The sequence below is a fragment of the Punica granatum genome, chromosome 5 (assembly GCF_007655135.1).
Source record: "Punica granatum isolate Tunisia-2019 chromosome 5, ASM765513v2, whole genome shotgun sequence".
Lineage (NCBI taxonomy): Eukaryota > Viridiplantae > Streptophyta > Magnoliopsida > Myrtales > Lythraceae > Punica > Punica granatum.
The window spans coordinates 27,921,509-27,938,049 of NC_045131.1; the positions used below are offsets into that span (position 1 = coordinate 27,921,509).

A 16,541-nucleotide genomic window follows, 5' to 3' on the forward strand; every position below is an offset into this window, starting at 1 on the left:
CAATTAAGAGGAGGTTAGATATAAGAGATTGCTTATTCATTCATTTTAAACAATCGTTCATGAGAAGTTAATAATGCTGTGCGTTCCGCTAGGGACTCAGACAAAAGCTTTAGTAAAGTGTGTGACAAGTTCCTGGAAAAGAAGAAAGCCAGATGTAATTATATATATGAAAGTTCTGCTAGCGATCAGCCTATATGAATCGGGTTTGGAGAGAAAGGAGTGGGAAAAATTTTCGCAGCATGACCGCTCCATCAATGAGCGCCACAGTCGTATTAGCATAAGCAATTATGAACAGCACTGGATGAAAAGAGTCTCCTCATCCTATTGAGACCTTGGATTGAAATCTTGCTGGAGGTTATGGGAAGTTATTCCAGTTAACGTGCTATGTCTAGTTAGATGGCCCGCTCAGATCGACCCAGAAGGGATTACATTGGGTCTAAACCGAAAGGACCCTAAGCTTACACTTGGGTACACTAGAACAAAATAGAATGAATATGAATGCTGTCTTTTGCTACATTTTCATTTTGGTGGCACTTCAATGAGTTAGAAAGAACATTCTTTATGATAATATATATTTATTATATTTGATGGAAGCAAATAGCAATACTCTTTCAAAAAATTAAGTAATACTCATCCCATCATTTAATTAAGCTTTATATAAGCACATATCATATGTTATGTTTTAATTTCTTATATCTAAAACTGTAAATTAAATATTATATTGGTAAATAAGCTCAACTTTTTAATATCACTGTTTTTTCTGCGTGCAATATCACTATTGTTTCTAAATATTATTGCATTTTATTTTATCAAATTTATGCCATTCCATTTCATCCCCTTATGGCATACCAAACATGATCTAAATGTTACCACTGAGTATTAAAAGGGAAAAAGAAAAAAATATAGGACTAATCATGAAAAATAAATCTGTTCTAAATATTCTTGAGTAACCGTAGATGTTACAATCGTTGTTGTCTACCATATACTGGTTTATGTATGATGTGGACGATGACAAGAACTCTTCAGCTTTTTGGTCTTGCATTTTTTTGGAGAATCAGCATCAGTTGGGAAAAACTTTTCACAAAAGGAAGAAAGTATCGTAAAATTCACCTAGTAAAAAATATCCATTATCAAACGACTATACTCACGGGCCTCTACTATGACCGGTGAAAGAAAAATTCATTGACCCCGGCAAAATAGGTTCTTTTTTCCCGAAAAAACGGGGGATTTTTTTTTTCCCACAGAAAATAGGGGATTTCAAATGATAGATTTCTCTTTTTCCGAATTTCCAATTTAAACTAGTCCTTGTATGCTGTGTCCATCAGGGACGGATCGGAGGCTGAGTGTAGGGTGGTTGGGGAGGAGGGGGAGTGCCCCCGACATATCCAAACATTTTGTCAATGTATATATGAAGTTTTGAAATTTTAATCTTTTGCCATAAAAAGTGAATCCAATTGAGCCGAGTCGGTCCATTAAAGGGTAGAACTCTTTTAGTATGAATTTTCTATATTCACAAGGACTCGAACCCGAGACCTTACTTAAGTGGAATGAACATCGAACTGGTTGAACCAACTCACATTGGTAATAACATTGTCCTTCTTTAAAAATGGAATTTCTTATTTACCGGAGAAAAAGGAATTTCTTTTCCAAATTCGTCAGTTAATCTATTGAATTTGTTGTAAGATAGAGGATATTTTGACAATTTAAATATAATTCTCCTGTTATTTGTGAGGATTTGAAAATTAAATCTACACGTCGTTGTAAGAATTACTGCAAAATCCAATTTTTACTTTAAATGAAGTCGTTAGACCTGCATATACGTCCACCGAATAAGTTATATAATTGCATATATTACGTTGAAAACATCAATTGATTTCATGACTGCAGCTTTTGGATACTGGAGATCATGTTTGAAAATGAATCCAGAGGGGTTGGTTGGCATGCAACGCGAAAGAGTGACTTGAATTCTTGTCAATGTGCGTAGTTGTCAACTTGTTTCATTTCTCGTATAGCAATGAAATCGTATTTCATAGGTTCCAAGATTTCATCTGGTAGTAGATTATGTGGATAATATAGAGAGTAATTCCCATAACCAACATTAGCCATAAGTACGTGGACGCTTATTAATGCGAGAATAGAATTTAAGGTCTCTTGATCTCAGATTAGAGCGACATTATTGCACTAGTCTCATTTCTTAGCATGGAACTGGATGGAGAGGAAAAAGTAGAGGAGATTAACTGGTAAAAATACAAGTTAGTCAAAAGAATCTTCTATTGGTAAATAATTTTACCAATTCTGCCTCAATTATCTAACAATTTCTTTTTTTGGGGGATGAGATTTTCTCGTCATCTTAAGCATTTCTAACCAAAAAACTTTTTTTCGAAGAAGTATATATGTATACATATACATAGAACTTAAGCTTCTTTGGCACAAACGGAGGGGACCTGTGTGCCCGAAAAGGTTGGGGTAACGTTGGAGCATTCGGAGATAGCTGCTGGGGCCTCAGGGCCGGAATAGGTGAGGTTGATGTCGCCGACCTCCACGTTCTCACACGGAACCTTGCTGCTGCACGTGAGCTTCACTGCCACTGCTGTCGATGAGGTACCGTGGATATTCCTGAAGCTCACGTTGCTGATCTTCACCAAAGACGGGATCTGCATAGAAACAAAGGGGTCATCAGAAAACCTACCAATAGGAGAGGTTGGAAATGTATATATAAGGAGTTATATGGAAATGACATGAAGGATCTTGGGGTACGTACGTCAGCCTTGCACTGGTTCCAGGGGCAATACAGCTGATCGATGAAGATCGGGTTCCCAACATTGACCATTGTAACATCCTCAAAGTGCATGTCGGAAACGGATCCCGGGAAAGAAGCAGGCCAGGTCTTAATCCTGACGCCGTTCTGGGTGCCAGTGATGGTGCAGTTCTTGACCCAGACTCCCTGCACAGGCTCTTCACCTCGCGTCTTCCCCAGGCTTCCCACGCTGATGCCATGTCCCGGTCCGCAGTTGACCCCGGTAATGTGGAGTTGCTTGGTCCCATCTCCGATGGATATGCAATCATCTCCTGTCCCAATGTTTGAGTCTGTCACATTGACGCCATCAACCTTGGCAATGTGGATTCCATCGGTATTTGGACTATCACCCGGTGCTGTGACCGTGAAGCGATTGAAGGTGAAGTTCTTGCATCCCAACACATTCACGTGGAAGTTCTTGCTGTCGCGCGTGGTGATGTCCTGGACTAGGGCGTTGGTGACGAAGTTGAACCTTAAGTTCTGTCCATCCAATCAATTCATATTGTTATTAGATCGTCGAATCTCATATATTAAATATACATTAGTATTTGTTAATACTTACGATAATCTTCCTGCAGTTCTTGTTCTTGTTGCAATCGTTCTGGCTCCAAGCAAGTTTTCCTTGGCCATCAAAGACACCACCGCCGGACAAGGTGAACCCGTCAAGGTACTGAAAGGTGACCCACCCATCTTGCTTGAATTGGGCGGAGTCCGCCGGGGCCTTGAGCGTGCCTTGGAGCTGAACCTCCAAGGGGGCCTTGCAAGGGCCCTGAAGTGTGATTTCTCCGAGCGGGTAGGTCCCCGGTGGAATCACTATCTTGCTGGGGGTTGCCGATGCACAAGCGTCCTTCCATGCACTCAGCAAAGCCTTGAAAAGAAGGGAAGAAACCGAAAAGGATACATTAGTCGCAATTTAATTACCGAAAATGCATCGAGGAAAATTTTACATGGAGAGAATTTTTGGGACTGAGTTGTTTAAAAGCTTGTTACTTGATCGATGCTGGATACACCATCAGCCGTTGCCCCGTACTTCATGATATCAAAAATCAGCTGGGCGTTACCAACCGAAGAGATGGACAACAATAGCAATGCTGCTGCTGCTGAAATTTGCAACTCTATTGTCGCCATCTCTTCCTAAATTTGCCTCCGTGTTGTGCTTTTTCTATGTGTTCTTGTCTTTGAAAGTTCGTGAATTTATAGGAAGTTAAGGGGGAAGAGCACCACACAATCTTACAGCCAATTTATGGTAGTTTTACGGTTATCCTCAGGTGAATTTTTGCATACCTTATTCTTAGTTTTTTGCTTTTGACCTTTGCATTGTAAAAGATTATCCCCTAACTGCATTTGCATTGATTACAATGGTTCGATGCCTATTTATCTTTAAAAAATTTCTTAAATTCGAGTATTGTAAATTGAGAAAATCCATAATCAGAGAAGAAACTTTACCTTTTAATAGATAGATAAGACTCTCAAATCTGAATGAACCCGGCTTCATAAGCTTCGGATATAAATAGTGCCCACCAAAAAAAAAAGGAAAAATTCTAAGACTACTAACACGTGTGCTATCAATAGATTTACCTCAATTTTTGGGGGGAAAAAATCTAGGATGCGCTATCAATAGATTTATCTCAATTTTTGGAAAAAATCTAGGATAAAATGATGACTTTCAAAATATATTGTGCCCTAATTTAAACTAGCTATTCACCCATGCCTTGCGTGAAAATGTTATTCGTGGTAGTAGTTTTTATAATTTTTTATATAGTATTTAAAAATATTGATTAGTACATAATTATGAAATTAACTCTTTGATAATCATAAAAATAATGATGAACAAAGAATGCCAAATTTATCGTATTAAATTTGCTTTATTAAATACTTTATTTACATAAAAAAACTAAGATTATTCACTTAAAATAGTTCATTTCTATATTTTGTAAATAAGATTAGTAAAATCACATGAATTAAATTATTTTAAATAAAGTAATTAATTAATACCTTTTAATTTAAAAAGTCTTTATTTTCAATAGCGAAATTATATAAGATATCCGCCTTTATATCCTTTATGTAGTAATAAGTTACTCATAGAACTTGTTTCAACTTTAAGTAAATTGAATAAAAAGAGAGACTAAATTCATTCCATTCATTTAATTACCTTTAATTAAATAAATTTTAGCATCATTTTTTATGTCTAAGTATATTTAATATAAACATAGAGCTTGTAATAGTTTTTTAATATTCCAAACCTCCTTACAATTTTAATTTTGTAAGTAATTACTTGTGCGAAAAATTTTAGGAAAACATTTCCCTATCCTTTTAAACTAAAAAACCATATTACAGCTTCAATAATATAATCAAGCAATTGTAGAGTTGAAAATTAGAATATAAAACAATTTTAATTAACCGAATTTTAAAATATATATTTATTACTAAATTGTACAAACTCTTAAATCAATTCATTTGTATTATTTTTATATATTTTTTAAGTGTATTTAATATTGGTATAGAAATTTTTAAAAGTTCATAGATATTCTAGTAAACATAATTTTACTAGTTTAATCGAGTATTGAAAAATGAAAATAATTTCCTCACCAAAAAATGAAAATAATTTTAGTAAATTGAATTGATAAAATATTATCGCTAAAAATCAATTTATTTACTTGTGCATTAATTATTAATGCATTAAAGAAGGTAGAAATGATTAGTGAAATTTGGATAAATAGAGAACTGAGGGCTTGACACATGTCACCACCTTGTTAATCCTGGGATGACACATGGCGCAACATCGATAAACTTGCTTTTTCGTTTTGCTATTACATATAATATATAGAAGATTAGGTCGCTTTAATATTGAGTGAGTTTACCTTTTTTTTCAGTGGATAGATTGAATTTACTTTGATGTCGTGCAAATTAGAGTCTTTGAGTAGATTATTTAGAGTAAAATACAAAATTTTAGCTCTACAAAAAGAAAATTAGAGTAAATTTATTAAAATAATGGATTATCTTGTGTAATATAGGATTTTTTTTCCTTTTATTATTTCTTGATTTATTTTCTTATATACTTATAATGGTCATTTATCTTCCTCTAATTTCTTTTCTCTTCTTTTGACCACAATTACTGGACTTGGTTGTGTATATGTGCCGACTTTGACGATCGGGAACGAATGAAAAAAGAAATATTCCCCATTGCTTGCACATTCCTTTTCCAAATCCAGAATGCCAACTAAGCTGCATGATTTTTGAGTAAATTAAATCTTTTCACTGTAACATGCACATGCGTTTAGCAAGTCTTGTGATACTTGAAACAAATTACTTATTTGTTTTTTTTTCAAATCATAATTTTATTCAATTCAACTCAACTTCAATATTCCCCAAATTTAATAAAAACATTACTGTTTTATTTTTTCTGCCATTTAATAATAATTCATCACTCATATTTTTTTCTATCCATTTTTATAATTATTTTTTTAGTAATAAATTTCATATATATTTTCTGTAATCAATTTTTTAATAATAAATTTCTGATATACTTTCACATCCATATATACATACACATCTATATTCTCATACGTTAATATATTTGTCAACACTTTTAATCATTATACAAAATCAAGTTGAGTTGAATTACTAATTCAATTCGAAAACCAAACGCAAGCTTAGTTAAGATGAATTTATATTATCCATAAAAAAAAGATGAGTTTATATAAGTAATGCTACCATATACTTTTACCCCCACTGTGCTTCCTAAAATTGTAATTTAAGAATAGAGAAAATTCACAATTGGGAAAGTCTTATGGATGGGGTCAATCTGACTTGAATCTGAATTAGTGAGAGCTTATTGAAATTTCAGGTACCAATGGTGCACCCTGAAAAATAATTTGTAATTTATGAAACGTAATTCGCACATCATATTCAGCACACCATATTCGTGTATCACGATTAATCAACACTAGCATAAAATTTTATCTACAAGAAGTAACAACACTACTGACATAAAATTTATATCTTTTTCTTCAGGCGAACTCATGTACTATATATGGACGTTTAGTGTATAACATTACAATCCAATTTAAGAAATGACAAGTCATCCACGCGGGCATTTGTATCTATATATTTTTAGTGAATATTTTGTGAAGTAATTTTAGAAATAAAATGACATGATGATTTGTAAAATTTTTAGATAATATCTTATGAATTACATATTTTGTTGAGACTAACTTTACATTTTTAAAATTTTAGTAATTATTTTATAAATTGAATTTACATTATAGTGATTATAGATTTCATGAAATATATAATAGTAATAGATGATCATTTTAATACTTATAATATATTAAAGGGTAAAATGCATTCCCCTCTCTTGATGTTTTCCTTAATGACGCCCACCACAATCTTAAGCAAAATAGATACTCCACCCTATTGATTTTATTGACTTAATAAGATAAATTTCTTTAGGTCCGCAACATTAATTTACTTTTCACTTTTATCCTAATTCTTTTTTTCTTTTGAATGATTTTCATTTACAACGTTACACATTTTATCATCTTTGATCTTATTATCTAAATTTCGATAAACCTGTTAATGTGCAATATTTTTAAGAGTAATAAAATTTTGAAAATAGAAAAGGAAAGAGAACAACTTGTTAATAACCATTGAGGCCCTCAACAGTTTAGATTGAGGGTGTCTATCTGCAAAACTCCACTCCCAAGATTGATATTGAAAACTGCTACATTTGCCACAAAGAGACTATGTCTACAATCTAACAATATTTTTTTGAAAACCGAATTCAAAATAAAATTATAAAATGGGCCAGCACCATAGGGTTGAGGGCTACAATTGCCATTTGAAGTCCTCGATCTTGGGGATGGGTGTGATTGCCCCTCTACTCCGCTCAAAGTCCCCATCCCCCCGCACTCACAACCCCTATAGATCACTGTTAGTAGTGGCCCCATGATGCATCGAGGTGGTGGCAATACCATCCCGTTCTTACTCCTAGTTGACGTTTCTTTTTTTATATTTTATTTTTTAATTAAAATATTTATTATTCATGAAAATTTGCATGATAGCAAATTTTTATATGAAAATCGTGTTACGTGGTACTACTCTAATGAAGTTACAAAAAACTATTTTCACGATTTATAAGCTTGGATGGTAGGTGATTGCCAATAAAATTTCCATTCACCATAAAGAGAATCTAGAGGTTAGTAACCATCTCGAACATATATAGTAGCTACAAGATGTTAAGGGTGGGGCCTCGTCTACTACAAATACCCCTACTGTAGCTAACCTAAACCTTAATGGTCATTGACCATCTCGAACATATATGGTAGCCAAAAGATTCTTTTAAATTTTTTTAAATTTTTTTTATTTTCAATAATGCTTGACAAAAAAATATTATTCTTTATTTGTCATGTCAATATCAAACTAAAAATATCAATTAGGAAAAAATTGAAAAATAAAATGAGGATTAAGATTCAAATTTTTTTTATGAGGTGAACATGATTCACTGGTGGATTATCAATTTTTCTATTAAGAATGGAGTGGAGTGTTTATTTTGGTCAAGTATGAGTTTGATTGTCATTAGACAAAACCTCAAGAAATGTGAGTGTATTTCACCTTATATTAATAGTTAGTCGATGATGAAAACATATATTGTGACATGTAGAATAAAATATGTTGCAATCAATTCTAAAAGTAGTTAAAGGATGGGGGACTATTTTGAAATCAAAATTCGAAAAATAATTCGAAGAATGAATGGTGAAGTACAACATGATTAAAAATACAACCTTCATACTTTCATATTTTCTCAAATACATCGGCAGAAATTACCCATTATTTTTCACTTCAGCAAGTTGCCATATATTATTCTTTTTTATGAGATTTTTGCATAAATAGTAATCTCTTTCTATAATTATATAACTATAGATCTTGACCAAATATTACGGAGTAAGTATATCAAATGAAAATTAATGCCAATATTAATCTAAAAACTCATGTTGATTAAAAGGTAGTTTATCGTTGTGCAAAAAAACAAAGGTTTTTATCCAATATATCCCATGATTTCACTTTTTTTTCAAATCTATTCCGGCGTTATATTTACCATTAATGAAATGTAAGTAGGCTCCAAATTTATCCATGTTTTAATTTTTTTTCTCAAATCTATCATATAGTTATAATTTTTTACTCAAATCTATCTCATAATTTTATTTTATTTCTCAAATCTATCATGGGTAAAGGCCATAGTGGCAAGACTATTAAATGTTGACGGAATATATAATGGCGGGATAGATTTGGAAAAAAATGTAAATGATAATATATTTTTGATAATTTTAAAAGCATGTGATAAATTTGAAAAAACGGTGAAACCATAAGATATATGGCGTAATTTGCCCTAAAAAGAAATGTACTTAATCCACCTATGAAGAGGTATTCTATCAATATGTAAAGCAAGAGTATTTATTTCAACTAATAAAATTGTGCCTAGTATATTATCAACAATAATTTAAGAAAATTTGTCCAAAAAATTAAATAATATATAAAATATTATTTATTAAATTTTTGGTAATTATATAGGATAAATTGGGTCTACCAAGTATAAATAAAAAAATATTTAAAACTATTATTATTATTATTTGAGCACAGAAGTAGGTAATTTGATTGGAACTTGGAGTTAAGGATGTGGAGAGATATGTTTAATTATTGGCATGACTTGGAAAATGTGAGTTTATCATTGGGTAACTGTATGAATCAGTGTAACAATTAAATGGAGGGAATGCGAATGGTCAATCTACAACAAACTAAGGTTTATCCAAAGTGTCTATATGGAAGCTCCTTCGAAAAAAAACTAAAGAATCTCATTGAAGTAGTCTAATACATATATATATATATATATATATATATATATATATAACATTACAACATTCAATATGAGAAGTTATTGAGTGATCTTATTCCACCACGTAACACGAGGAAGCATCAATTAAAATACATGAAACTAAGGACTTTGTGTTAATCACTCGAATAATTATCATAATTATTATTTATTAAAGAATTCTTATTGATTCTTTCTCATCACGTCATTTAAGATAAGATCATCTAAAATTTTCTCCACTTATTATGGTTGATTATGATTTAGCACGAACTTTTCTCTTCCGTTAAAAGGAAAAAAGTAAGTGATTTTTTTTTCCATAAAAGTAAATGCTATTTGGGTTTATTAAAGTTTCAAATAACACTCACCAAGAAAACACTCATCCAAGAAAGAAAAAATAAATTAAATAACAACTATCATTTATTCTAAATAGATATTAACTTCACCAATAATTGGTTGGTTGTATGGTAAATAACATAACTTGGTAAGGAGGAAAATACAACTTCACCCAATATTTGCTCCAGTAGTTGGGATTGAAAGTAACCTCAATCAAACTCTTTTAAGACACTAAATTTATTAATCAGTTGAAAGTACAATTTATTATTTATCATTTAATATGGATTCCATAGTAGGGTAATTACTATAGAATAGGCTATCGTGGCCCAAATTAAGTCTTTTCTTAGATATATATCTCTTTTTTTCTTTATATATGGCACATGCCATATTAGATTAGATGAGCTCAAATTCCACGTCGAAGTCAAATATCCATGAGCCTAGGACTTTCAAGTCTAGTGTCAATAATAGAGGCATGGCTGTCAGAATCATGATTCTGCGATTCTAGGCCCAATTCAACCTATATTCTAGCTCCCCGACTCAAGACATGGAATTGAAATTGGTGCCGAAGCCCAGCCATTCAACCACCCCCCCCCCCCCCCCCCCCCCCCCCCCCCCCCCCTTTCTTTCTTCTTCGAGCCGAAGCCCAGCCCTTTTTTCTTCTTTTTCCAGAATTGTAATTGTTCCTCACTTTCTTTTTTCCCTATATCAAATTGGTTCTTAGAGACATTTGGGAGCCACACAAGCCTTTTTGACGCAGTCCTCTCTTTATTTATCGCTTTATCTGCGACTCAATATTGAACAATTAATAGTTATACCTCAGATATAGATTGCTTAGGAAAGTATGATTATATATATACAGTTTTTTTAATTACAAATACAATCTTACGATTCATGATTTCATTTTACGATTCACGATTTTATGACCCTCGACCGATTCTAGGTAGAATCGTGATTATGACAACCTTGAATAGAGGTTTCCAAAACCTTTGATAACTAGCTAGGAATCATAGTTATCCGATGAAGTAACAATCCAACTTGGTGCTCTTAAATCCTGGGTCGAAATAGTTGATTAGTTTGGTGTGTTCCTCCAATTTTGGCGGGATGAAGTAGGTCCTAAAATCATCAAAGTTGTCCAAACCCTTATCGTTCTAACAAAATACCTCTAGCCGATGAATGTCTTCCAGTTTAGGCCTACAAGTCTGTGCAACTTTATCTATGAAATTGTCGCAAAAGTCCTTTTTAATAGACCGAAACCCGTTCCTATTATTGTTAGCCTCACCTCAGCATAGTGCTTTTACGATTGTCTTTGACTTTATGCTAATAAGTTGTGCAATATTTCCAAAAAATTGTCTCAAAAGTTCTTGTTAATGGGCTGAAATTATTCCTATTAATTTCCAGTTGAGGCCATTGCTACTGAACTAAATTCCTTTCTCTACATTGTCCTCAAACCTCTGTGAGTTAGCATTTGCATGGATTAGGTTTACTAATGGGAGCGGAAGGAAATTAGCTTTGTATTTGGAAATTTAATCCTTAATTGGTTTCTTGCACATTAAAATGGACTGTGACATTTTTGTAACCTTTAATACTTGATCCCCGTAATTACGAGAATAATGTCTCCCACAATTTTTGTAACCGGAAAAAGGAAAATGTAGCTGAAAAGAAAATGGACTGTGACATTTAATATTTGTATATGAACCTCCACTCTGAACTTAACCATATTTGATCCGTACTTTCAGTTTTCCAACCTAAGAATATAGCAGGGAAAAAAATAAAAAATGAAAGGGAAAAGTGTAGTGTTAAAACTTGAGCAAATTTAACTGAATCGTCAATCGTCGAAGAAATCGTGATGACTATGGTCTTGAGTTATTCATGTATGGAATGAATCTTTGGAAGAACTGTTTGATAGATACTATGTGAATGGAGAACAAGATAATTCCTTAGAGAAAGAAAGTCATATATATGTATTACGGGGTATATCACTTATTGTCGAGATTAGCGGGATATATTGTATCATGTGTATTAACTAACCTTATTAGTTACATACATATTAGGCAGTAGATATCCTTCCTCTTTTTCCTTGTAATCGGTAATATATGTACAGAGTCAAGCTATGAATGAAATCAAGCTTTTCGATCAATAATTTATCATGGTATCAGAGCATAAAAATTTTGGGAGAGTGTTACCTTCTCTGGTTTAGGATTTCTCGGTCAGTTGTGAGCAGAGGTAGAGATGGAGAATGGGGTAGAAATTTCAGGGAAGGCTTCAGGCGGGGTGGAGGCTGACTTGTTTGTCTTCACCGTTAATCCATCAAACTACACCGGTGTTAGTTTGATCAATTGCAAGTTGAATGGGTCAAATTACCTCACGTGGTCGAGAGCCATGTTAACTGCACTGATAGCGAAGAACAAAGTTAGGATGATTGACGGATCAGTGCCAAGACCGTCGGAGGGGACCCTAATAGGGCGAAGTAGGACATGTGCAACGCTTTGGTGATATCTTAGATTTTCAACACGCTGGATTCGGATCTCCAATCCAGTGTTACTTGTGCGACGGTAGCCCAGACCTTGTGGGAAGATCTCCGTGAGAGGTATTCACAAGGGAACGAGACAAGAATTTATCAATTAAAGGCTGAAATCGATAATCTGAAGCAAGAAGGTATGTCAATCCCGAAGTACTATTTTCAGCTAAAGACAATTTGGGTTGAGCTGGATAATTACTTCGAAATTCCGGCGTGTACTTGTTCGGCGGCCAGGATGTATGCAGCTCATAGAGAACAGGAAATTCATCAATTCCTGATGGGATTAGGGTCAGAGTATAGCACCGTGAGATCGAATATCCTCAGCCATGAACCCGCCCATTCGCTAAACAAGGTGCATGCCCTGATTCTACATGAAGAAAGGCAGAACATGGTGGCCTTATCTCACGAAAGCTCGGCGCCGGATGGGGCAGCATTTCTGGGCAGAACGGTGGGGAACAAGCTGGAAATACAGAACAGCAGGAGCAGTTCGAATTACGGAGGACAGGGAAGAGGTAGAGGAGGAACGAGCAAGACTTGTTATCACTGTGGTAGTTCGGGCCACATCAAGAGTGCTTGCTGGTTGCTCCATGGTTTCCCGGCCAACTGGGAGTCGAGGCAGTCGAAGGACAAGATGAGAAGCGAATTTGCAGGGAGGAAGACAGGAGGGTCGGGGATAGCAGGTCAACGGCGAACAGCCCTGGGCCCTGGCCAATTCAGTGGGCTTCAGGCCCATCAGACGCGATTGGGGCAATCTAACTCAGGCCCAAGCCCAATCGGTAGACTGCATGTTCAATCCAGCTCAGGGCCGAATTCATTCGGTGGGCTACAGGCCCATCAAGCGCAATTGGGGTAGCCCGGCAGTGGGTTGAACAAATTGTCTCGTCTTTCGGACACGGCGTTTCAGAAGTGGCTTGATTTTTTTGGGCTCGGATGATGACAACATGCATCCAGCTTCTGGTAAAAATTTTATTCCAGTAAATTTTGGGCACGATTGGATAATTGATAGCGGAGCTTCTAGGCACATGACGGGACGTGCAGATTTATTTATCGAGTCACAACTACTTACCGAGAGGCCGAAGATTCACATACCAAATGGGGGAGTTTCTGATGCTTGTAGAATTGGACGAATTCATATAGGCCCTCTCATTCTCTCAAATGTTTTATTGGTCCCAGAATTTAATTGTATTCTCATTTCCGCATCCCAGTTATCAAAATATCTGGATTGCTGTGTGATATTTTACACTGATTTTTGCTTGATACAGGACTGCACCATGAAGAAGATAATTGGAGTGGGTGAGCTCAAAGGGGGTGTGTATTATCTTTGGCGTGTGGCTATTTGGGAGCAGGGTAATCGGGTCATCAGTGATGAGACTGGTGATTTGTGGCATATGCGACTTGGACATCCATCACGACGAATCAAGTTTAATGGTATTAATTTAGAATTGAATACAGCTATGAATAAGGAATGCGATGTTTGCCTCCGTGCAAAGCAGACTCGGTCAAGTTTTGACTTAAGTATGAATAAAGCTGTTTCTCCGTTTCAATTGATTCATTGTGATTTATGGAGGCCTTATAAGGTGGCATCTACTTCTGGGGCACGTTATTTTTTGACAGTTGTGGATGATTATAGTCGTGCCATATGGTTATATTTATTGCGGGAGAAATTTGAAACACAACTGTTGGGAATTGGTGTATGCCCTAGAGGCAATCTGTCATCAATTTTGTAATACAATATGTATTTCATTATAATACGAGGCATTTATGTTATTGTGTGCTTTGCGCTAAATATTAATTTTACACAATAACGTCCTTGGAATAGTAGGTTCAATAGACATCGAGTGTGACTTGATTGTGAGATCCTATAATTACTGAACACTATTCCTAAATATCCCTAGTTAAAGTATTATCGTTAATTAAGATGACGATAATGCGAATAGACTAGTGTGGGTGTTGATTTATGACTAAGTCTCACAGGTCATAGATGTGGAGACATCGAGTCACCCCACAGGTATGTATTAGGAGTAATGTGTATTGGACTGACCCGCTATGAGATTATTACATAGATTGTTACGTGATTGTCATTAGCAGATCTCATAGTGACTATGGTGCAATGGTCCTTTGACTTGAGGTCATCATGGATTCTTACATGTAATGTTGTATACTTTGATGCTGTCAAACACTACCATAACTGGTTGGTTATAAAGACAGTTATTGGGTATTGCCACATAGCATGGAGATGAATGTGAGTGACCAAGATAGGATTTGTCCCTCCTATGTAACGGAAGCACTATCTCACGGCCGCTTGGTGGGTAGAGTCTAAAAGTGTATGCATACCCAAATGAGTCGATATAGGGATATCGAACTTATTTGTTCTGATAGACTTACCTGATAAACCAAGAAAGAGAAAAATTGAGCCATACAAGGATGACATTACCATGCCTTGGGCTCAATAGAGATATAAAAGACAAAGGAATTATACTGTACGGTAACATAAGTCGCAAGATTTGTCGAGAAATTGACTTTCTAATTATTTGAGTAGCGGTGATGCATTGCTAGATGCCGCCCACTGTTTATAATATTGAAATAGAGATTTTGATATTATTGTCAACGTAATCGGGAACCTACAGGGTCATACACTATGACTAAATCGAAGGGATAATTTTGAAACAATAAAATCGTCTAATATTGATTAGACGATTTAAAGTGCGACCTATTAATTAGATATTTAATGAAATTAAATTTACCGATTAATTAAAAGTAATTTATTAGACCAATTTATACATACAAATGGACCATACATATATATACACTTATACATACACATGGGCCATTCATATATCTACATTTATACATACACATGGGCCATACATATGTCTACATTTATATATACACATGGGCTAGTTAAATGATGCCATTTACCTAGACACATGGCATAATGAAAACCCATTTTTGCTTGTCCCACACCGGCCAAGATTGGGAAATTGTCTTCCCATACTACATATAAATATAGGTAGAATATGTGGTTGTATAAACATATATAGATGATACACATATGCATCCATATGCATAGATACACATATACATGTATGTGTGTATGAGTAATGGAAATTCAAGTTAAATTGTTTAACTTGAATTGATCCAACTAATTTAATAATTTTAGGTGTCGCACCGATATTTCCTTCGAGAGTTAGCCGCTAGCACCGCTAATCTCGAAAACCCGTCGATAAAGTCGGTGTGGATACTTGTAGAGTCGTCACACTTGGGACGCTTGGTCGACAATTTTAAAATTACAAGTACGCTTTATCTACTTCTTTTTTTTCTAGTAGGTCTTGGGTTTAGTTTCATGTATATGAAATTTTGAATTTCTATTCCTTTTACACTTCCATAGGCCCTGTGAAACTAGCAAGACATATTGTTAATTTTTGCAAATTGGTGAAGAATCAATTTAATCGCACTGTGAAAATAGTGCGAAGTGACAGTGGAAAGGAATTTATCTTGCGGGACTTAAATAATTATTTTTCCATCAAAGGAATCATTCACCAAACATCTTACACAGATACGCCCCAATAGAATGGACGCGTTGAGCGGAAGCGTAGGCATATATTAAATGTTGCATGATCGCTACTTTTTCAGGCAGGACTTCCTATTGAATTCTGGGGAGAATGTATTACCACAATGGCACATTTGATCATTATAACTTCCGCATCACTTCTGGGAGGTAAGAGTCCATATGAAGTCTTGTTTGAAAGGCCACTGAACTATTATAATTTGAGGGTATTAGGATGCTTATGCTATGCTCATGATAAACCAAGGGACAAGGATAAGTTCAAACCTCGTTCTCGTCAGTGCATGTTCGTTGATTAACGTATGGCAAGAAGGGTTGGAGAGTTTACGATTTAGAGAAGAATGAGATATTTGTGACTCGTGATGTTCAGTTTTGCGAAAGGGAGTTTCCATTTTTACAAATGAATGATACGGGGAAGAAAGATGGAGATCAACTTCATTTCTTTATCGACATTGAGAGG

General features: G+C 34.8%; 1 protein-coding gene across 2 annotated transcripts; it reads right to left on the reverse strand.

Moving 5' to 3' along the window:
• Positions 1–2,361: 2,361 nt before the first annotated feature.
• LOC116206674 (exopolygalacturonase-like) lies at positions 2,362–13,782 on the reverse strand. Of its 2 annotated transcripts, XM_031539469.1 has the most exons (4): positions 3,788–4,608; positions 3,360–3,665; positions 2,762–3,277; positions 2,362–2,654 (listed from the first exon to the last, which is right to left on the reverse strand). In XM_031539469.1, the coding sequence occupies exons 1-4, from the start codon at positions 3,923–3,925 to the stop codon at positions 2,415–2,417; spliced, it is 1,200 nt and encodes a 399-aa protein (XP_031395329.1). In that variant the 5' UTR covers positions 3,926–4,608; the 3' UTR covers positions 2,362–2,414. The 2 variants fall into 2 exon arrangements, 1 of the variants encoding a protein (XP_031395329.1); XR_004156757.1 differs by lacking the exons at positions 2,362–2,654; positions 2,762–3,277; positions 3,788–4,608 and adding an exon at positions 12,182–13,782 and having other exon boundaries at positions 3,537–3,665.
• Positions 13,783–16,541: the final 2,759 nt, after the last annotated feature.

Excerpts from the sequence above, each read along its gene's own strand:
- LOC116206674 (XM_031539469.1), bottom strand. The coding sequence starts at position 3,925 with ATGGCGACAATAGAGTTGCAAATTTCAGCAGCAGCAGCATTGCTATTG. Across the intron at positions 3,278-3,359 it reads AGAACTGCAGGAAGATTATC|AACTTAAGGTTCAACTTCGT; the intron begins GTAAGTATTAAC and ends TTGGATGGACAG. Across the intron at positions 2,655-2,761 it reads GGAACCAGTGCAAGGCTGAC|ATCCCGTCTTTGGTGAAGAT; the intron begins GTACGTACCCCA and ends GTTTCTATGCAG.